Source organism: Haematobia irritans, chromosome 5 (assembly GCF_050003625.1).
Source record: "Haematobia irritans isolate KBUSLIRL chromosome 5, ASM5000362v1, whole genome shotgun sequence".
NCBI lineage: Eukaryota > Metazoa > Arthropoda > Insecta > Diptera > Muscidae > Haematobia > Haematobia irritans.
Window position 1 is genome coordinate 111,699,263 of NC_134401.1, and position 23,772 is coordinate 111,723,034.

At 37.5% G+C, this 23,772-nt stretch overlaps 1 protein-coding gene across 1 annotated transcript; it reads left to right on the forward strand.

Annotated features, from left to right (window-relative positions):
• The first annotated feature begins 4,954 nt into the window (after positions 1 to 4,954).
• Positions 4,955 to 10,375, forward strand: LOC142239995 (uncharacterized). Its single transcript, XM_075311719.1, has one exon. It carries the CDS (start codon positions 4,955 to 4,957, stop codon positions 10,373 to 10,375), a length of 5,421 nt encoding a protein of 1,806 aa, XP_075167834.1.
• Positions 10,376 to 23,772: the final 13,397 nt, after the last annotated feature.

The window sequence follows — 23,772 nt, forward strand, 5'->3', positions numbered from 1 at the left end:
GAAAAACTTCTTTTAGCCATATCTCCTTAAATATGCGTCCTAGAAAAGGACGATAATTCGTGACCACCCTCAAAAAGTTGAAAAATCCACCCAAAACCTAAAAAAATTGAAATTTTTATATGAAAAACTTCTTGTGGCCATATCTCCTTAAATATGCGTTCTAGAGCGAAAAGGACGATAATTCGTGACCACCCTCAAAAAATTGAAAAATCCACCCAAAACCTAAAAAAATTGAAATTTTTATATGAAAAACTTCTTTTGGCCATATCTCCTAAACTAAGCGTCCTAGAGCGAAAAGGACGATAATTCGTGACCACCCTCAAAAAATTGAAAAATCCACCCAAAACCTAAAAAAATTGAAATTTTTATATGAAAAACTTCTTTTGGTCATATCTCCTAAACTAAGCGTCCTAGAGCGAAAAGGACGATAATTCGTGACCACCCTCAAAAAATTCAAAAATCAACCCAAAACCTAAAAAAATTGAAATTTTTATATGAAAAACTTCTTTTGGCCATATCTCCTAAACTAAGCGTCCTAGAGCGAAAAGGACGATAATTCGTGACCACCCTCAAAAAATTTAAAAATCCACCCAAAACCTAAAAAAATTTTAATTTTTATATGAAAACTTCTTTTGGCCATATCTCCTTAAATATGCGTCCTAGAGCGAAAAGTACGATAATTCGTGACCATCATCAAAAATTGAAAAATCCACCCAAAACCTAAAAAAATTGAAATTTTTATATGAAAAACTTCTTTTGGCCATATCTCCTAAACTAAGCGTCCTAGAGCGAAAAGGACGATAATTCGTGACCACCATCAAAAATTGAAAAATCCACCCAAATCCTAAAAAAATTGAAATTTTTATATGAAAAACTTCTTTTGGCCATATCTCCTAAACTAAGCGTCCTAGAGCGAAAAGGACGATAATTCGTGACCACCCTCAAAAAATTTAAAAATCCACCCAAAACCTAAAAAAATTTTAATTTTTATATGAAAACTTCTTTTGGCCATATCTCCTAAACTAAGCGTCCTAGAGCGAAAAGGACGATAATTCGTGACCACCCTCAAAAAATTCAAAAATCCACCCAAAACCTAAAAAATTGAAATTTTTATATGAAAAACTTCTTTTGGTCATATCTCCTTAAATATGCGTCCTAGAGAGAAAAGGACGATAATTCGTGACCACCCTCAAAAAATTTAAAAATCCACCCAAAACCTAAAAAAATTTTAATTTTTATATGAAAAACTTCTTTTGGCCATATCTCCTAAACTAAGCCTCCTAGAGCGAAAAGGACGATAATTCGTGACCACCCTCAAAAAATTGAAGAATCCACCCAAAACCTAAAAAAATTGAAATTTTTATATGAAAAACTTCTTTTGGCCATATCTCCTAAACTAAGCGTCCTAGAGCGAAAAGGACGATAATTCGTGACCACCCTCAAAAAATTCAAAAATCCACCCAAAACCTAAAAAAAGTGAAATTTTTATATGAAAAACTTCTTTTGGCCATATCTCCTTAAATATGCGTCCTAGAGCGAAAAGGACGATAATTCGTGACCACCCTCAAAAAGTTGAAAAATCCACCCAAAACCTAAAAAAATTGAAATTTTTATATGAAAAACTTCTTTTGGCCATATCTCCTAAACTAAGCGTCCTAGTGCGAAAAGGACGATAATTCGTGACAACCCTCAAAAAATTGAAAAATCCACCCAAAACCTAAAAAAATTTAAATTTTTATATGAAAAACTTCTTTTGGCCATATCTCCTAAACTAAGCGTCCTAGAGCGAAAAGGACGATAATTCGTGACCACCATCAAAAATTGAAAAATCCACCCAAATCGCTAAAAAATTGAAATTTTTATATGAAAAACTTCTTTTGGCCATATCTCCTTAAATATGCGTCCTAGAACGAAAAGGATGATAATTCGTGACCATCCTCAAAAAATTGAAAAATCCACCCAAAACCTAATAAAATTGAAATTTTTATATGAAAAACTTCTTTTGGCCATATCTCCTTAAATATGCGTCCTAGAAAAGGAAGATAATTCGTGACCACCCTCAAAAAGTTGAAAAATCCACCCAAAACCTAAAAAAATTGAAATTTTTATATGAAAAACTTCTTTTGGCCATATCTCCTAAACTAAGCGTCCTAGAGCGAAAAGGACGATAATTCGTGACCACCCTCAAAAAATTGAAAAATCCACCCAAAACCTAAAAAAATTGAAATTTTTATATGAAAAACTTCTTTTGGCCATATCTCCTAAACTAAGCGTCCTAGAGCGAAAAGGACGATAATTCGTGACCACCATCAAAAATTGAAAAATCCACCCAAATCCTAAAAACATTGAAATTTTTATATGAAAAACTTCTTTTGGCCATATCTCCTAAACTAAGCGTCCTAGAGCGAAAAGGACGATAATTCGTGACCACCCTCAAAAATTTGAAAAATCCACCCAAAACCTAAAAAAATTGATATTTTTATATGAAAAACTTCTTTTGGCCATATCTTCTTAAATATGCGTCCTAGAGCGAAAAGGACGATAATTCGTGACCACCCTCAAAAAGTTGAAAAATCCACCCAAAACCTAAAAAAATTGAAATTTTTATATGAAAAACTTCATTTGGCCATATCTCCTTAAATATGCGTCCTAGAGCGAAAAGGACGATAATTCGTGACCACCCTCAAAAAATTGAAAAATCCACCCAAAACCTAAAAAAATTGAAATTTTTATATGAAAAACTTCTTTTGGCCATATCTCCTTAAATATGCGTCCTAGAGCGAAAAGGACGATAATTCGTGACCACCCTCAAAAAATTGAAAAATCCACCCAAAACCTAAAAAAAATTGAAATTTTTATATGAAAAACTTCTTTTGGCCATATCTCCTACACTAAGCCTCCTAGAGCGAAAAGGACGATAATTCGTGACCACCCTCAAAAAATTGAAAAATCCACCCAAAACCTAAAAAAATTTAAATTTTTATATGAAAAACTTCTTTTGGCCATATCTCCTTAAATATGCGTCCTAGAGCGAAAAGGACGATAATTCGTGACCACCCTCAAAAAATTCAAAAATCCACCCAAAACCTAAAAAAATTGAAATTTTTATATGAAAAACTTCTTTTGGCCATATCTCCTTAAATATGCGTCCTAGAGCGAAAAGGATGATAATTCGTGACCACCCTCAAAAATTTGAAAAATCCACCCTGTTGAAGTTAGAATAAATAAGTTGCTTAATTTGTCGTTTTCGTTTTCTACGTGTACTGGCAACTTTCATTTTGATTTTCGTACCTTGTTGCAACCCTGTGGGACTTTTGCACATATTTTACCGAGTAATTCGTTGGTTTTGAATTGATTGACGCCCCCACCTTCTCCATCTTGATTATTGTTTTTGTTAATGCTAAATAAACCTCTGGATCACTCGGATCGTACTTTGCATATTGGTCTTTACATATCGTTGTAAACTAAAAGGTAAACTCGTTACCCATAATCAAAACAACCTGAATAAAGCTTACGGCTACCCTTATTTAATATTATAAAACCATAACCAACTTTGCGTTTTATTTTTTATATCTTTTCATTTGCGCTTGCGGCGAACATTTTGGTCCTTCGAACCGGATCATCTGAGCCTGTAAACTAAAAGTTGGTCTAATTGGTTTTGTCTTGTTTTCGTAGAGTGCCTTGGACGTCATCGAGCATCCCACACGATAAACATCTCCTGCATTTTTAAAAATCACCACAAACCTCAATAAATTTTATATCAAGGTAGGTGTAGTGCAGTGTTTTTTGTGCAAAAGTAATAGAATCGCGAGAAACAACAATAATTTGCTTGGTTTCGTATATATTTCGGGGTTGTCTTACAACACTACGCGATTTGAATTAATTTTTCGGATGTAAATCGGATTGTAAATATTCTTAAAAGTGGTATAAAAAGTTCAGTGATATCAGTGAATATTGGTGCTCGTTTGATTTAAAGTGGGTTATTTGCTTTTGTTTGGTGAAAATATCGTTTTTCATTGATTTAAAGTAAAGTCTCATTTGCCGACGGCAAAACGCACTACAGTGTTTTGTTTTTGTATTTCCATTTTGCCGTCTGTCCCAATATTCTCGTTGAGAAATAACTTGAATTGTTTATGTTCACCACTTTATGCACCAGTATTCACTTCATATATTTATCACTCTCTTTTTTTCGTAATTTAACCACTTCTCCGCGTTTCCTTAGCTGAAATTACATACATAACGTTTACATATTTTTATTTCATTTATTTTCATACATTTGAGAACATACAAAAAGCTTTATTTGTTTTGTTCTCATCAGTGTTGCGCTTTTGGTCGATTTCTGTAGTGTTGTGACTAATCGGGCACTTTACGTACTATCGGGTTATCGGTTATCGATCGTCAAGTAAATCCTTAAGGGGGCAGCACACTACGTGGTTTGCCTACATTAGATTTCAAGTTGAATTCAAAGGTGTGAATAATTGTCGATATAGTTCGAATTTAAGTCAAAGCTTTCGTTCATTCTCCGTACACTGGGAGATTTTTTGCACTTTCACACGGAAAGAAATTATTCGGTCGTTCGATATTTGATTTGATTTTGAGTATTTATTGAATAAATCTTTATTATTATTATTGATTTACTTTATATTTATTGATTTCCCGTTTATTGTGTGTATAAAATTTTTTATCGTATCAAGCTTTCGTGTGCACCCTACATTCGGCATTTCTGGTTCCTAGACAATTTTTTGATAGATAGGGTACGTTTTATCTGTACGGGTTACGGGAATTTGATATATTTTGAAGATTTTTGATTTTCTCGGGTTTGTCCGTTTGATTTTGAGTCTCGGATAGTTGGTGATCCGCTGTAGTTTTTGAGTCGTTTTTGTTGCTTCTTGGCTACATTGAATTTTCGAATTTTCTTTGCGTGCTTCATATTGATAGTTGAACTTGAGATAGGATGTCCGTCTCGGTGGTTAAACGCTTCATCAGGATTTCTGACGCCCTGATTAAATTTCATGCTCATTTTAATGGTATGAAAGAGGAGGAGTTGGATGTCTTTAGTCTTGAGATTCGTCAGGTCGAATTAGGGAAATTGTGGGAGCGTGTTCAGAACACATTTGACGAGTGTTTAGCTGCGTTACAAGATTCCGGGGATACACCGTCCAGTGATATTGATTCCGTGGAGGGTAAATATGAGACTTCGCATGAAGTGTATATGAATTGTTTGTCCGCGATAAATCGGAAATTGGCTCAGTTTCGGCGGTCACGTAGATCTTCGATTACTTCATCTGTGACATCGGTCGCTACAGTATCGCGACAAAGTATCGGGTCGCACAAATCGGGCGAACGATCGGAAGCGGTGTTGATCAACAATGCTTCTTCTTCGGTGACGGCTAATCGGGATGAAATGGGGCTTCGTAATGGCAATGAGAAGTTTGGAGGTGAGGTTGCCGTGGGCGGCCCCCCACTTTGTGATATGGTTCACAACTTAACCTTGCCTCCTTGCGATACGGATATATTTGAGGGAAATTTTCTAAGTTGGCCCACATTCCGGGATTTATTTCAAGCGGTATACGTTAATAATTCGAGATTGACTGACGTTGAACGCTTGTGTCATCTAGTGCGGAAAACAAGCGGTGAAGCAAGGGAAATCGTCTCGAAATTTCCTCTTACACATCGGAGCTTCGCCCTGGCGTGGAAGGCCCTCGTTGATGCGTACGACAATAAGCGGGTCCTGGTTCATAACCAACTTAAGTCTCTTTTTGCCATTTCGGCGGTAACGATTGAGACAAGTTCGGGGTTAAAGTCAATTCAGCGCGGAATTAATGGATGTCTTTCGGCATTGAACACTTATGAGGTTTCCACCGATAATTGGGACCAGATACTCGTATTCATTTGTCTTCAACGTTTGCCGAGGATCACGCAGACACTGTGGGAGCAGAGTGTTAGGGACAAGTCTGCTCTTTCATCGTGGAATGAGTTGGACAGCTTCCTTACGGAAAGGGTTCGCACTCTTATGTGTTTACATGATCTACGCGAGGAAAAGTCTCATTCGAAGGACCAGAGGGTTAAGACTCATTTGGCGAGTACGGTGACCCCTCAGCCCGGTCTAAGTTCGAAGTCGGCCTGTATATTATGTCCGAAGCATAGTCATAAACTTTCGGCGTGTCAGAAGTTTAGGAAACTTTCGCCTGCGGAGCGATTTTCGTCGATAAAACGTCATCGCCTGTGTTTGAATTGTTTGGTAAAGGGCCACGAGGCTAAGGATTGCGCGAGTAAACACCGTTGTTCGAAATGTGATCAAAGGCATCACTCTTTATTGCATCGCGATGGTTTGGCTTCGGCCCGTTCGGAGTTGGCTGCCGCTGCCTCCACCAATGTTTCTAGCACTGGCCAGTCTTTACAACCGTCTGACCCGAATCCGCTTAGTTTTCAACCGTCTACTTCGAGCGGTGTGGTATCACGGCAAGTTTTCCATTTATCGCAAAATAGGTCGGTACTATTGGGGACGGCGATGATCAATATCGTGTATCAGGGAGTTACGTATCCCGCTCGTGCACTTATAGATCCAGCGTCTGAGGCCTCGTTTATCACCGAGCGCCTGCAAAATCGATTGAAACTGGAGGTACAGACAACTAGGGTGACGATTTCGGGTGTTAATAGTGCAGTTTCGGCAACGTCGAATAGATTATGTACTTTGAAGATAGGATCTCCTCTTGATGCTTCAATTCTTTTGGAGACGACGGCTTGGGTGCTACCGTCTATTTCGGGGAATTTGCCTACCTTTTCGATTTCAACGGAGCTTAGGTCGGAGATACCGAATATTCAGTTGGCAGATGCGAATTTATTTGTATCTCGTCCTGTCGAGGTTTTGTTGGGTGCGGATCTTTATCCAAAGATTTTGTTGGAAGGTTGTCGTCAGATAACTTCTGCTTCTTTACTTGCACAGAATAGTATTTTTGGTTGGCTTGTCACGGGTCCTATTCCTGTAGCTCAAGTTCGTTCGTTTTCGACAACAATTTCGGTTCGCGATGAGGACGATATTGAAAAGACGCTTTTGCGCTTTTGGGAGTTGGAGGAGACGCCACGGGGCAAGAGTTTGTCCCCTTCGGATAGATTTTGTGAGGAGAACTTTGTTCGGACCACCCGCAGGGACTCGGATGGTAGGTATATTGTTACGCTACCACTCAAGGCGGATTTTTCTGCAGGCGGGTATCTAGGGGAGTCTCGAGCAAACGTTTTGCGACAGTATCTCCGTAATGAGACGTCGCTTTTGCGGAAACCGGACATTAAGGTTGTGTACGACAATGTGGTGAGGGAATATCTTGAATTGGATCATATGAGACCAGTCTCCTCCACGGTCCCGCCAGGCACGTTATCATGTTATTTGCCTCACCACCCGGTTATAAATCTTGCGAAGCAGTCCACTAAGCTTCGTGTGGTTTTTAATGCGTCAAATAAGACGTCTAATGGGAATAGTTTGAATGACATTCTTCATGTTGGACCGACTTTGCAGCTTGACTTTGTGTTGCTCATTTTGAGGTGGCGACTGTATAAGTTTGTCTTCAATTGTGACATCACTCAGATGTATAGACAGATTCGTGTGGATCCTGCTCACACTCCGCTGCAGAGGATTTTTTTTAGAGACTCCCCAGATGGGACAATTCGGGACTATGAGTTACAGACGGTAACTTTTGGCGTTAATTGCGCCCCTTATCTCGCAATTCGGACGCTTCTGCAGTTGGCAGATGATACGGAGGACAGATGTCCGCTCGCGGCGCACATTTTGCGCAAATCTATGTATGTGGACGACGTTCTATCGGGGGGTCATGATCTTGAGTCTGCATTGGCGGCGCGGGATCAGTTGGTGGCTGCTCTTTCTACGGCGAAGTTTGAGCTCAGGAAGTGGACAGCTAACGATAGGGCCCTTTTAGATGGATTGCCTGTGGAGTATTTGGTGGATGCCCAGGTTTTGTCTTTCGTTGAGGCGAGCAGTTCGAAGCCTTTGGGTATTAGGTGGAATGCCCAGTTGGATTCGTTTTATTTCTCGGTGGATCCGATCAGTAGTAGGTCGCATTTTACGAAACGGGAAGTTCTTTCGGCCATCGCGAGGCTGTTTGATCCCGTTGGGTGGTTGGGCCCGGTTATTGTTACTGCGAAGATCATCATGCAGAAGGTATGGTCGGATAACATTGGTTGGGACGAATTTCTTTCGCCTTCCACTGAGCGAGCATGGAAATCTTTTGTTGAGTTGTACCCTGGCGTTAATTCTATTAGTATACCTAGATGGGTTCAATATGTTCCAGGGGCGAGTACCGAGCTTCATGTTTTTTCAGATGCCTCGGAAAAGGCATATGCGGGGGTAGTTTATATTAGGGTTGTTACGCCCGATGGTCGGATTTTCGTCCACTTACTATCATGTAAGACGAGAGTTGCCCCCTTGAAGTCAATTTCACTGCCTCGTTTGGAGCTTTGTGGCGCGGTTTTGGCTTCGGAGTTGCTGAAGACTATAGTTCGCGAGATTGGTATTGGGTTCAGTCAGGTGTATTGTTGGACGGATTCGACTATTGTCCTGTCTTGGTTGAGGAAGACTCCATCCACATGGACGACATTTGTGGCCAATAGGGTCTGTCGTATTCAGGAGAATGTGGGTCATGGTAATTGGTATCATGTGAGGTCTGAGGATAACCCTGCCGATCTTGGTAGCCGTGGTGTTACTCCTGCAGATTTGGCGGCATCTCGTATTTGGTGGCATGGGCCGCATTGGTTATCCCGTGATAGATCGGAATGGTCCATTCGGGACTTGGCTCAGTGTGAGACCGATGTTGAGGTTCGTTCCATCAGAAGTCATGCTTCGTTTTTTTCTGCGGACGAGGACATTCTGGAGCGGTTTTCTTCGCTTGACCGTGCGCTACGTGTTGTATCGTATATGTTGCGTTTTTTCCAGCGAACTCATTCGGCACATAGAGGTCGTGTTGAATTTCCGAGTCTGTGTATTTCGTCGGCTGAGATTAGGGAAACGAGACTTCGTTTGGTGGTTTTGGCACAGAGGGCTAATTATGCGTCGGATTATATGAATTTGTTGAGGAAAAGGCCTTTAGACGCTAAGAGTTCTTTGCTGGCTCTCAATCCTTTTGTGGATGATAAGGGTGTGATGCGGATGAACGGTCGGTTGTCTCGTTCGCCCACTCTTTCCTATAGTGAGAGGCATCCCATAATTTTGCCATATGGGTGTCGATTTTCAAAACTATTGGTTAGTTTTGTTCATCTAGTTTCCATTCATGGAGGTAATCAGCTGGTGTTGCGGATTTTAAGGATCGAGTATTGGATACCGCGTGTGAAGAATCTGGTGCGCACGGTTATTCACAATTGTAAGCCTTGTATTTTGGAGAGGAAGCGGTCATGTAGTCAGATTATGGCTGCGCTTCCTCCGGAGAGAACTATTCCTGACAGACCTTTTACTATTACTGGGGTGGACTTTGCCGGTCCTTTCGAGATAAAGTCATTTACTGGTCGGTATTGTAAGATTACAAAGGGATATGTTTGCGATTTCGTGTGTTTTGGTACGAAGGCTATTCATTTGGAGGCCGTGTCGGACTTGTCGACAGCAAACTTCTTGGCTGCATTTCATCGCTTTATTGCGCGTCGCGGTTGTCCTGACACCATTTTTTCGGACAATGGCACCAATTTTGTTGGCGCGTCTCGGGAAATTGAGAGGGATTTTAAAGCTTTTCTTAGGGAAGGTTGTGATTCCGTTTCTTCGACTTTTGCTCACCGGGGCCTGTCGTGGCGTTTCATCCCAGCTGGAGCTCCACATATGGGTGGGTTGTGGGAAGCTGGGGTCAAGAGTTTTAAGCTTCACTTTCGGAAGGAGGCGCAGAATCTGAGGTATACGTTCGAGGAGCTATCGACGGTTCTAGCTAGGATAGAGGCTTGTTTGAATTCGCGCCCTCTTTGTCCATTGTCCGAGGATCCGGATGAGCTAGATGCGCTCACTCCCGGTCATTTTTTGATAGGTGCCCCGCTTCTCGCACCCGCGGAGGTCCTTGTTACTGAGAAGCCGTTGTCCTTGGTTAATCGGTTTCGAAAAGTGCAGGCCCTAGCCCATCAATTTTGTATAAGATGGAAAGAAGAGTACTTGAAGAGTTTGCACATGCGGTATAAGTGGAAGTGTTCCGAACGTAGTATAGCGCAGGGCGATCTGGTTGTTATTAGGCATGAACAGCTCCCTCCGACATCGTGGAGGTTGGGGCGTGTTGTGGACGTTTTTCCGGGAGTTGATGGTCACATTCGCGTCGCTGACGTTCGTACCGCAAATGGTGTTGTAAGGCGACCCATAACCAAATTGGTCATTTTGACCAATCAGTCGGCTTGTTAATAACCTAGTTTCCTCTCGCAGTATCATGGACAAGATCTCATTCTTCGACGACGGCTTGGAAGATTTCGACGAATTGATGGAAATGTCGGAGGAAGAGATCCGTAGAGAAACTGCGACCACGGCGATTTCGGAAGCTGTAGTAACTGAGGAAACTCCCGCACTCGTCAATCCGGTACCTGTCCTGGCTCCTCCCAAGTCGTCAGTAATTACTACCCTGCCACCGACATGTGTGTTTGCACAGTCCGAACCGTCCTCGAAAGCGGTTGCGATTGAGAGGCCCAGCGGCACGGAATCTTTCTCGTGTAGGGTGTGTGGTCGGAAGCACCCTCTTCGGTTTTGTAGGAAGTTTTTGGGCATGTCTTCCGAGCGGCGCATTAGGATGGTTGTGAGGTTTCGCTATTGTTCGCGTTGCCTGGCTCACACCCACCAAACGAAGGATTGCGTGAGTCCTAAGGGGTGTGAGAGGTGCGGCGGCGACCATCACACCATGTTACACTCGGATCCCGTTAAGGCGGACCGGGCTAGGAAGCCGCGAGCCTCCCGCCGGGCTCATTTTAGGACTCCCGTAGTTTCTTCGCGCATCGGTGAAGACGGAACGCGAGCGTGTGCTGCGTCTACGATGATTGGGCATCTGCCGTTGCAATGTGTCGTCTCTTTGTCGCCGAGCCTGGTTGTCCGCATAAGTTCGTCGGGGGGATCGGTGGCGGTTCGAGCGGTGATTGACAACTGCACACGCCAGAGCCAGATTTGTGCCTCGATGGTCGCAAACTTGCGTCTCCCGGTGTCAATCATTGACGGCGCTCGTATGTGTCGGTTGACCGTGGCATCATCGTACGACCCATTACAGCGGATAACATTGCTCGCGAGGGTTGCTAATTTGGAGCATGTCCGTACTCCGGCAGAATCGGTTCCGGAGAGAATTAAGGACTCGTTTCTGGGCCTTCCGTTGGCCGATCCCCAGTTTTACCGCGTCGGTCGAGTAGCGGTCGTTTTTGGTCCCGAGGTTTACGCGCGCATCGTCACGGACCGAGTCTATACGGCGCCTGCTTTGCCCGTGGCGCATTATACCGTATTTGGTTGGGTGCTCTCGGGAGTGTGCAACATTTGAGTCCTTTCTGGCTCGCCGGGGTCCCTACTGGCCCACGTTTGTTGGTGTTGTGGTGGTTGCTGCCCGTAGAGTACCCTAGAGTCCCTACTGACTCACTGCGGTCCTTTCTGGCCGATTAATTTTTTTTTGGAGCACTTATGTGCTTATTGTGGTCCCTACTGGCCAATTAGTTATAAGTTGAATTTTGAAAAGAATTGAATTAAATATTTGAAGAAAAAATAATGGAATAAAAGTTAGAAAATATGAAACACTGCACTGTGCCTTTTAGTCATAAGCTTTGTATATAGTTACAACATATCACGATGTTGCAAGGTGGGCGGCAATGTTGAAGTTAGAATAAATAAGTTGCTTAATTTGTCGTTTTCGTTTTCTACGTGTACTGGCAACTTTCATTTTGATTTTCGTACCTTGTTGCAACCCTGTGGGACTTTTGCACATATTTTACCGAGTAATTCGTTGGTTCTGATATGATTGACGCCCCCACCTTCTCCATCTTGATTATTGTTTTTGTTAATGCTAAATAAACCTCTGGATCACTCGGATCGTACTTTGCATATTGGTCTTTACATATCGTTGTAAACTAAAAGGTAAACTCGTTACCCATAATCAAAACAACCTGAATAAAGCTTACGGCTACCCTTATTTAATATTATAAAACCATAACCAACTTTGCGTTTTATTTTTTATATCTTTTCATTTGCGCTTGCGGCGAACACACCCAAAACCTAAAAAAATTGAAATTTTTATATGAAAAACTTCTTTTGGCCATATCTCCTAAACTAAGCGTCCTAGAGCGAAAAGGACGATAATTCGTGACCACCATCAAAAATTTAAAAATCCACCCAAATCCTAAAAAAATTGAAATTTTTATATGAAAAACTTCTTTTGGCCATATCTCCTAAACTAAGCGTCCTAGAGCGAAAAGGACGATAATTCGTATCCACCCTCAAAAATTTGAAAATTCCACCCAAAACCTAAAAAAATTGAAATTTTTATATGAAAAACTTCTTCTGGCCATATCTCCTTAAATATGCGTCCTAGAGCGAAAAGGACGATAATTCGTGACCACCCTCAAAAAATTTACAAATCCACCCAAAACCTAAAAAAATTGAAATTTTTATATGAAAAACTTCTTTTGGCCATATCTCCTTAAATATGCGTCCTAGAGCGAAAAGGACGATAATTCGTGACCACCCTCAAAAATTTGAAAAATCTACCCAAAACCTAATAAAATTGAAATTTTTATATGAAAAACTTCTTTTGGCCATATCTCCTTAAATATGGGTCCTAGAGCGAAAAGGACGATAATTCGTGACCACCCTCAAAAAATTGAAAAATCCACCCAAAACATAAAAAAAAATTGAAATTTTTATATGAAAAACTTCTTTTGGCCATATCTCCTAAACTAAGCGTCCTAGAGCGAAAAGGACGATAATTCGTGACCACCCTCAAAAAATTCAAAAATCCACCCAAAACCTAAAAAAAGTGAAATTTTTATATGAAAAACTTCTTTTGGCCATATCTCCTTAAATATGCGTCCTAGAGCGAAAAGGACGATAATTCGTGACCACCCTCAAAAAATTGAAAAATCCACCCAAAACCTAAAAAAATTTAAATTTTTATATGAAAAACTTCTTTTGGCCATATCTCCTAAACTAAGCCTCCTAGAGCGAAAAGGACGATAATTCGTGACCACCCTCAAAAAATTCAAAAATCCACCCAAAACCTAAAAAAATTGAAAGTTTTATATGAAAAACTTCTTTTGGCCATATCTCCTTAAATATGCGTCCTAGAGCGAAAAGGATGATAATTCGTGACCATCCTCAAAAAATTGAAAAATCCACCCAAACCTAATAAAATTGAAATTTTTATATGAAAAACTTCTTTTGGCCATATCTCCTTAAATATGCGTCCTATAGCGAAAAGGACGATAATTCGTGACCACCCTCCAAAATTTGAAAAATCCACCCAAAACCTAAAAAAATTGAAATTTTTATATGAAAAACTTCTTTTGGCCATATCTCCTAAACTAAGCGTCCTAGAGCGAAAAGGACGATAATTCGTGACCACCATCAAAAATTGAAAAATCCACCCAAATCCTAAAAAAAATTGAAATTTTTATATGAAAAACTTCTTTTGGCCATATCTCCTAAACTAAGCGTCCTAGAGCGAAAAGGACGATAATTCGTGACAACCCTCAAAAAATTGAAAAATCCACCCAAAACCTAATAAAATTGAAATTTTTATATGAAAAACTTCTTTTGGCCATATCTCCTTAAATATGCGTCCTAGAAAAGGACGATAATTCGTGACCACCCTCAAAAAGTTGAAAAATCCACCCAAAACCTAAAAAAATTGAAATTTTTATATGAAAAACTTCTTTTGGCCATATCTCCTTAAATATGCGTCCTAGAGCGAAAAGGACGATAATTCGTGACCACCCTCAAAAAGTTGAAAAATCCACCCAAAACCTAAAAAAATTGAAATTTTTATATGAAAAACTTCTTTTGGCCATATCTCCTTAAATATGCGTCCTAGAGCGAAAAGGACGATAATTCGTGACCACCCTCAAAAAGTTGAAAAATCCACCCAAAACCTAAAAAAATTGAAATTTTTATATGAAAAACTTCTTTTGGCCATATCTCCTTAAATATGCGTCCTAGAAAAGGACGATAATTCGTGACCACCCTCAAAAAATTGAAAAATCCACCCAAAACCTTAAAAATTGAAATTTTTATATGAAAAACTTCTTTTGACCATATCTCCTTAAATATGCGTCCTAGAGCGAAAAGGACGATAATTCGTGACCACCCTCAAAAAATTTAAAAATCCACCCAAAACCTAAAAAAATTTTAATTTTTATATGAAAAACTTCTTTTGGTCATATCTCCTTAAATATGCGTCCTTGAGCGAAAAGGACGATAATTCGTGACCACCCTCAAAAAGTTGAAAAATCCACCCAAAACCTAAAAAAATTGAAATTTTTATATGAAAAACTTCTTTTGGCCATATCTCCTAAACTAAGCCTCCTAGAGCGAAAAGGACGATAATTCGAGACCACCCTCAAAAAATTGAAGAATCCACCCAAAACCTAAAAAAATTGAAATTTTTATATGAAAAACTTCTTTTGGCCATATCTCCTAAACTAAGCGTCCTAGAGCGAAAAGGACGATATTTCGTGACCACCCTCAAAAAATTCAAAAATCCACCCAAAACCTAAAAAAAGTGAAATTTTTATATGAAAAACTTCTTTTGGCCATATCTCCTTAAATATGCGTCCTAGAGCGAAAAGGACGATAATTCGTGACCACCATCAAAAATTGAAAAATCCACCCAAATCCTAAAAAAATTGAAATTTTTATATGAAAAACTTCTTTTGGCCATATCTCCTAAACTAAGCCTCCTAGAGCGAAAAGGACGATAATTCGTGTCCACCCTCAAAAAGTTGAAAAATCCACCCAAAACCTAAAAAAATTGAAATTTTTATATGAAAAACTTCTTTTGGCCATATCTCCTAAACTAAGCCTCCTAGAGCGAAAAGGACGAGAATTCGTGACCACCCTCAAAAAATTGAAAAATCCACCCAAAACATAAAAAAAAATTGAAATTTTTATATGAAAAACTTCTTTTGGCCATATCTCCTAAACTAAGCGTCCTAGAGCGAAAAGGACGATAATTCGTGACCACCCTCAAAAAATTCAAAAATCCACCCAAAACCTAAAAAAAGTGAAATTTTTATATGAAAAACTTCTTTTGGCCATATCTCCTTAAATATGCGTCCTAGAGCGAAAAGGACGATAATTCGTGACCACCCTCAAAAAATTGAAAAATCCACCCAAAACCTAAAAAAATTGAAATTTTTATATGAAAAACTTCTTTTGGCCATATCTCCTAAACTAAGCGTCCTAGAGCGAAAAGGACGATAATTCGTGACCACCCTCAAAAAATTCAAAAATCCACCCAAAACCTAAAAAAAGTGAAATTTTTATATGAAAAACTTCTTTTGGCCATATCTCCTTAAATATGCGTCCTAGAGCGAAAAGGACGATAATTCGTGACCACCCTCAAAAAATTGAAAAATCCACCCAAAACCTAAAAAAATTGAAATTTTTATATGAAAAACATCTTTTGGCCATATCTCCTAAACTAAGCCTCCTAGAGCGAAGAGGACGATAATTCGTGACCACCCTCAAAAAGTTGAAAAATCCACCCAAAACCTAAAAAAATTGAAAGTTTTATATGAAAAACTTCTTTTGGCCATATCTCCTTAAATATGCGTCCTATAGCGAAAAGGACGATAATTCGTGACCACCCTCCAAAATTTGAAAAATCCACCCAAAACCTAAAAAAAATTAAATTTTTATATGAAAAACTTCTTTTGGCCATATCTCCTAAACTAAGCGTCCTAGAGCGAAAAGGACGATAATTCGTGACCACCATCAAAAATTGAAAAATCCACCCAAATCCTAAAAAAATTGAAATTTTTATATGAAAAACTTCTTTTGGCCATATCTCCTTAAATATGCGTCCTAGAACGAAAAGGATGATAATTCGTGACCATCCTCAAAAAATTGAAAAATCCACCCAAAACCTAATAAAATTGAAATTTTTATATGAAAAACTTCTTTTGGCCATATCTCCTTAAATATGCGTCCTAGAAAAGGACGATAATTCGTGACCACCATCAAAAATTGAAAAATCCACCCAAATCATAAAAAAATTGAAATTTTTATATGAAAAACTTCTTTTGGCCATATCTCCTAAACTAAGCGTCCTAGAGCGAAAAGGACGATAATTCGTGACCACCCTCAAAAATTTGAAAAATCCACCCAAAACCTAAAAAAATTGATATTTTTATATGAAAAACTTCTTTTGGCCATATCTCCTTAAATATGCGTCCTAGAGCGAAAAGGACGATAATTCGTGACCACCCTCAAAAAGTTGAAAAATCCACCCAAAACCTAAAAAAATTGAAATTTTTATATGAAAAACTTCTTTTGGCCATATCTCCTTAAATATGCGTGCTAGAGCGAAAAGGACGATAATTCGTGACCACCCTCAAAAAATTGAAAAATCCACCCAAAACCTAAAAAAATTGAAATTTTTATATGAAAAACTTCTTTTGGCCATATCTCCTTAAATATGCGTCCTAGAGCGAAAAGGACGATAATTCGTGACCACCCTCAAAAAATTGAAAAATCCACCCAAAACCTAAAAAAATTGAAATTTTTATATGAAAAACTTCTTTTGGCCATATCTCCTAAACTAAGCCTCCTAGAGCGAAAAGGACGATAATTCGTGACCACCCTCAAAAAATTGAAAAATCCACCCAAAACCTAAAAAAATTGAAATTTTTATATGAAAAACTTCTTTTGGCCATATCTCCTAAACTAAGCGTCCTAGAGCGAAAAGGACGATAATTCGTGACCACCCTCAAAAAATTCAAAAATCCACCCAAAACCTAAAAAAAGTGAAATTTTTATATGAAAAACTTCTTTTGGCCATATCTCCTTAAATATGCGTCCTAGAGCGAAAAGGACGATAATTCGTGACCACCCTCAAAAAATTGAAAAATCCACCCAAAACCTAAAAAAATTGAAATTTTTATATGAAAAACTTCTTTTCGCAATATCTCCTAAACTAAGCCTCCTAGAGCGAAAAGGACGATAATTCGTGACCACCCTCAAAAAGTTGAAAAATCCACCCAAAACCTAAAAAAATTTAAATTTTTATATGAAAAACTTCTTTTGGCCATATCTCCTAAACTAAGCGTCCTAGAGCGAAAAGGACGATAATTCGTGACCACCCTAAAAAAATTCAAAAATCCACCCAAAACCTAAAAAAATTGAAAGTTTTATATGAAAAACTTCTTTTGGCCATATCTCCTTAAATATGCGTCCTAGAGCGAAAAGGATGATAATTCGTGACCATCCTCAAAAAATTGAAAAATCCACCCAAACCTAATAAAATTGAAATTTTTATATGAAAAACTTCTTTTGGCCATATCTCCTTAAATATGCGTCCTATAGCGAAAAGGACGATAATTCGTGACCACCCTCAAAAAATTGAAAAATCCACCCAAAACCTTAAAAAATTGAAATTTTTATATGAAAAACTTCTTTTGGCCATATCTCCTTAAATATGCGTCCTAGAGCGAAAAGGACGATAATTCGTGACCACCCTCAAAAAATTTAAAAATCCACCCAAAACCTAAAAAAATTGAAATTTTTATATGAAAAACTTCTTTTGGCCATATCTCCTAAACTAAGCGTCCTAGTGCGAAAAGGACGATAATTCGTGACAACCCTCAAAAAATTGAAAAATCCACCCAAAACCTAAAAAAAATTAAATTTTTATATGAAAAACTTCTTTTGGCCATATCTCCTAAACTAAGCGTCCTAGAGCGAAAAGGACGATAATTCGTGACCACCATCAAAAATTGAAAAATCCACCCAAATCCTAAAAAAATTGAAATTTTTATATGAAAAACTTCTTTTGGCCATATCTCCTTAAATATGCGTCCTAGAACGAAAAGGATGATAATTCGTGACCATCCTCAAAAAATTGAAAAATCCACCCAAAACCTAATAAAATTGAAATTGTTGTATGAAAAACTTCTTTTGGCCATATCTCCTTAAATATGCGTCCTAGAAAAGGACGATAATTCGTGACCACCATCAAAAATTGAAAAATCCACACAAATCATAAAAAAATTGAAATTTTTATATGAAAACCTTCTTTTGGCCATATCTCCTAAACTAAGCGTCCTAGAGCGAAAAGGACGATAATTCGTGACCACCCTCAAAAATTTGAAAAATCCACCCAAAACCTAAAAAAAATGATATTTTTATATGAAAAACTTCTTTTGGCCATATCTCCTTAAATATGCGTCCTAGAGCGAAAAGGACGATAATTCGTGACCACCCTCAAAAAGTTGAAAAATCCACCCAAAACCTAAAAAATTGAAATTTTTATATGAAAAACTTCTTTTGGCCATATCTCCTTAAATATGCGTGCTAGAGCGAAAAGGACGATAATTCGTGACCACCCTCAAAAAATTCAAAAATCCACCCAAAACCTAAAAAAATTGAAATTTTTATATGAAAAACTTCTTTTGGCCATATCTCCTTAAATATGCGTCCTAGAGCGAAAAGGACGATAATTCGTGACCACCCTCAAAAAATTGAAAAATCCACCCAAAACCTAAAAAAATTGGAATTTTTATATGAAAAACTTCTTTTGGCCATATCTCCTAAACTAAGCCTCCTAGAGCGAAAAGGACGATAATTCGTGACCACCCTCAAAAAATTGAAAAATCCACCCAAAACCTAAAAAAATTGAAATTTTTATATGAAAAACTTCTTTTGGCCATATCTCCTAAACTAAGCGTCCTAGAGCGAAAAGGACGATAATTCGTGACCACCCTCAAAAAATTCAAAAATCCACCCAAAACCTAAAAAAAGTGAAATTTTTATATGAAAAACTTCTTTTGGCCATATCTCCTTAAATATGCGTCCTAGAGCGAAAAGGACGATAATTCGTGACCACCCTCAAAAAATTGAAAAATCCACCCAAAACCTAAAAAAATTTAAATTTTTATATGAAAAACTTCTTTTCGCAATATCTCCTAAACTAAGCCTCCTAGAGCGAAAAGGACGATAATTCGTGACCACCCTCAAAAAGTTGAAAAATCCACCCAAAACCTAAAAAAATTGAAATTTTTATATGAAAAACTTCTTTTGGCCATATCTCCTAAACTAAGCGTCCTAGAGCGAAAAGGACGATAATTCGTGACCACCCTAAAAAAATTCAAAAATCCACCCAAAACCTAAAAAAATTGAAAGTTTTATATGAAAAACTTCTTTTGGCCATATCTCCTTAAATATGCGTCCTAGAGCGAAAAGGATGATAATTCGTGACCATCCTCAAAAAATTGAAAAATCCACCCAAACCTAATAAAATTGAAATTTTTATATGAGAAACTTCTTTTGGCCATATCTCCTTAAATATGCGTCCTATAGCGAAAAGGACGATAATTCGTGACCACCCTCCAAAATTTGAAAAATCCACCCAAAACCTAAAAAAATTGAAATTTTTATATGAAAAACTTCTTTTGGCCATATCTCCTAAACTAAGCGTCCTAGAGCGAAAAGGACGATAATTCGTGACCACCATCAAAAATTGAAAAATCCACCCAAATCCTAAAAAAAATTGAAATTTTTATATGAAAAACTTCTTTTGGCCATATCTCCTAAACTAAGCGTCCTAGAGCGAAAAGGACGATAATTCGTGACAACCCTCAAAAAATTGAAAAATCCACCCAAAACCTAAAAAAATTTAAATTTTTATATGAAAAACTTCTTTTGGCCATATCTCCTAAACTAAGCGTCCTAGAGCGAAAAGGACGATAATTCGTGACCACCATCAAAAATTGAAAAATCCACCCAAATCCTAAAAAAAATTGAAATTTTTATATGAAAAACTTCTTTTGGCCATATCTCCTTAAATATGCGTCCTAGAGCGAAAAGGATGATAATTCGTGACCATCCTCAAAAGATTGAAAAATCCACCCAAAACCTAATAAAATTGAAATTTTTATATGAAAAACTTCTTTTGGCCATATCTCCTTAAATATGCGTCCTAGAAAAGGACGATAATTCGTGACCACCCTCAAAAAGTTGAAAAATCCACCCAAAACCTAAAAAATTGAAATTTTTATATGAAAAACTTCTTTTGGCCATATCTCCTTAAATATGCGTCCTAGAGCGAAAAGAACGATAATTCGTGACCACCCTCAAAAAATTTAAAAATCCACCCAAAACCTAAAAAAATTTTAATTTTTATATGAAAAACTTCTTTTGGCCATATCTCCTTAAATATGCGTCCTAGAGCGAAAAGGACGATAATTCGTGACCACCCTCAAAAAATTGAAAAATCCACCCAAAACCTAAAAAAATTTTAATTTTTATATGAAAAACTTCTTTTGGCCATATCTCCTTAAATATGCGTCCTAGAGCGAAAAGGACGATAATTCGTGACCACCCTCAAAAAATTGAAAAATCCACCCAAAACCTAAAAAAATTGACATTTTTATATGAAAAACTTCTTTTGGCCATATCTCCTAAACTAAGCGTCCTAGAGCGAAAAGGACGATAATTCGTGACCACTCTCAAAAAATTCAAAAATCCACCCAAAACCTAAAAAAAGTGAAATTTTTATATGAAAAACTTCTTTTGGCCATATCTCCTTAAATATGCGTCCTAGAGCGAAAAGGACGATGATTCGTGACCACCCTCAAAAAATTCAAAAATCCACCCAAAACCTAAAAAAATTGAAAGTTTTATATGAAAAACTTTTTTTGGCCATATCTCCTTAAATATGCGTCCTATAGCGAAAAGGACGATAATTCGTGACCATCCTCAAAAAATTGAAAAATCCACCCAAAACCTAAAAAAATTGAAATTTTTATATGAAAAACTTCTTTTGACCATATCTCCTAAACTAAGCGTCCTAGAGCGAAAAGGACGATAATTCGTGACCACCATCAAAAATTGAAAAATCCACCCAAATCCTAAAAAAATTGAAATTTTTATATGAAAAACTTCTTTTGGCCATATCTCCTAAACTAAGCGTCCTAGAGCGAAAAGGACGATAATTCGTGACAACCCTCAAAAAATTGAAAAATCCACCCAAATCCTAAAAAAAATTGAAATTTTTATATGAAAAACTTCTTTTGGCCATATCTCCTAAACTAAGCGTCCTAGAGCGAAAAGGACGATAATTCGTGACAACCCTCAAAAAATTGAAAAATCCACCCAAAACCTAAAAAAATTTAAATTTTTATATGAAAAACTTCTTTTGGCCATATCCCTAAACTAAGCGTCCTAGAGCGAAAAGGACGATAATTCGTGACCACCATCAAAAATTGAAAAATCCACCCAAATCCTAAAAAAATTGAAATTTTTATATGAAAAACTTCTTTTGGCCATATCTCCTTAAATATGCGTCCTAGAGCGAAAAGGATGATAATTCGTGACCATCCTCAAAAAATTGAAAAATCCACCCAAAACCTAATAAAATTGAAATTTTTATATGAAAAACTTCTTTTGGCCATATCTCCTTAAATATGCGTCCTAGAAAAGGACGATAATTCGTGACCACCCTCAAAAAGTTGAAAAATCCACCCAAAACCTAAAAAAATTGAAATTTTTATATGAAAAACTTCTTTTGGCCATATCTCCTAAACTAAGCGTCCTAGAGCGAAAAGGACGATAATTCGTGACCACCCTCAAAAATTTTAAAAATCCACCCAAAACCTAATAAAATTGAAATTTTTATATGAAAAACTTCTTTTGGCCATATCTCCTTAAATATGCGTCCTAGAGCGAAAAGGACGATAATTCGTGACCACCCTCAAAAAGTTGAAAAATCCACCCAAAACCTAAAAAAATTGAAATTTTTATATGAAAAACTTCTTTTGGCCATATCTCCTAAACTAAGCCTCCTAGAGCGAAAAGGACGATAATTCGTGACCACCCTCAAAAAATTGAAAAATCCACCCAAAACCTAAAAAAATTGAAATTTTTATATGAAAAACTTCTTTTGGCCATATCTCCTAAACTAAGCGTCCTAGAGCGAAAAGGACGATAAATCGTGACCACCCTCAAAAAATTCAAAAATCCACCCAAAACCTAAAAAAATTGAAATTTTTATATGAAAAACTTCTTTTGGCCATATCTCCTTAAATATGCGTCCTAGAGCGAAAAGGACGATAATTCGTGACCACCCTCAAAAAATTGAAAAATCCAACCAAAACCTTAAAAAATTGAAATTTTTATATGAAAAACTTCTTTTGGCCATATCTCCTTAAATATGCGTCCTAGAGCGAAAAGGACGATAATTCGTGACCACCCTCAAAAAATTTAAAAATCCTCCCAAAACCTAAAAAAATTTTAATTTTTATATGAAAAACTTCTTTTGGCCATATCTCCTTAAATATGCGTCCTAGAGCGAAAAGGACGATAATTCGTGACCACCCTCAAAAAGTAGAAAAATCCACCCAAAACCTAAAAAAATTGAAATTTTTATATGAAAAACTTCTTTTGGCCATATCTCCTAAACTAAGCCTCCTAGAGCGAAAAGGGCGATAATTCGTGACCACCCTCAAAAAATTCAAAAATCCACCCAAAACCTAAAAAAAGTGAAATTTTTATATGAAAAACTTCTTTTGGCCATATCTCCTTAAATATGCGTCCTAGAGCGAAAAGGACGATAATTCGTGACCACCCTCAAAAAATTGAAAAGCCACCCAAAACCTAAAAAAATTTAAATTTTTATATGAAAAACTTCTTTTGGCCATATCTCCTAAACTAAGCCTCCTAGAGCGAAAAGGACGATAATTCGTGACCACCCTCAAAAAGTTGAAAAATCCACCCAAAACCTAAAAAAATTTAAATTTTTATATGAAAAACTTCTTTTGGCCATATCTCCTAAACTAAGCGTCCTAGAGCGAAAAGGACGATAATTCGTGACCACCCTCAAAAAATTCAAAAATCCACCCAAAACCTAAAAAAATTGAAAGTTTTATATGAAAAACTTCTTTTGGCCATATCTCCTTAAATATGCGTCCTAGAGCGAAAAGGATGATAATTCGTGACCATCCTCAAAAAATTGAAAAATCCACCCAAACCTAATAAAATTGAAATTTTTATATGAAAAACTTCTTTTGGCCATATGTCCTTAAATATGCGTCCTATAGCGAAAAGGACGATAATTCGTGACCACCTTCCAAAATTTGAAAAATCCACCCAAAACCTAAAAAATTGAAATTTTTTATGAAAAACTTCTTTTGGCCATAAATCCTAAACTAAGCGTCCTAGAGCGAAAAGGACGATAATTCGTGACCACCCTCAAAAATTTTAAAAATCCACCCAAAACCTAAAAAAATTTAAATTTTTATATGAAAAACTTCTTTTGGCCATATCTCCTAAACTAAGCGTCCTAGAGCGAAAAGGACGATAATTCGTGACCACCCTCAAAAAATTCAAAAATCCACCCAAAACCTAAAAAAATTGAAAGTTTTATATGAAAAACTTCTTTTGGCCATATCTCCTTAAATATGCGTCCTAGAGCGAAAAGGATGATAATTCGTGACCATCCTCAAAAAATTGAAAAATCCACCCAAACCTAATAAAATTGAAATTTTTATATGAAAAACTTCTTTTGGCCATATCTCCTTAAATATGCGTCCTATAGCGAAAAGGACGATAATTCGTGACCACCTTCCAAA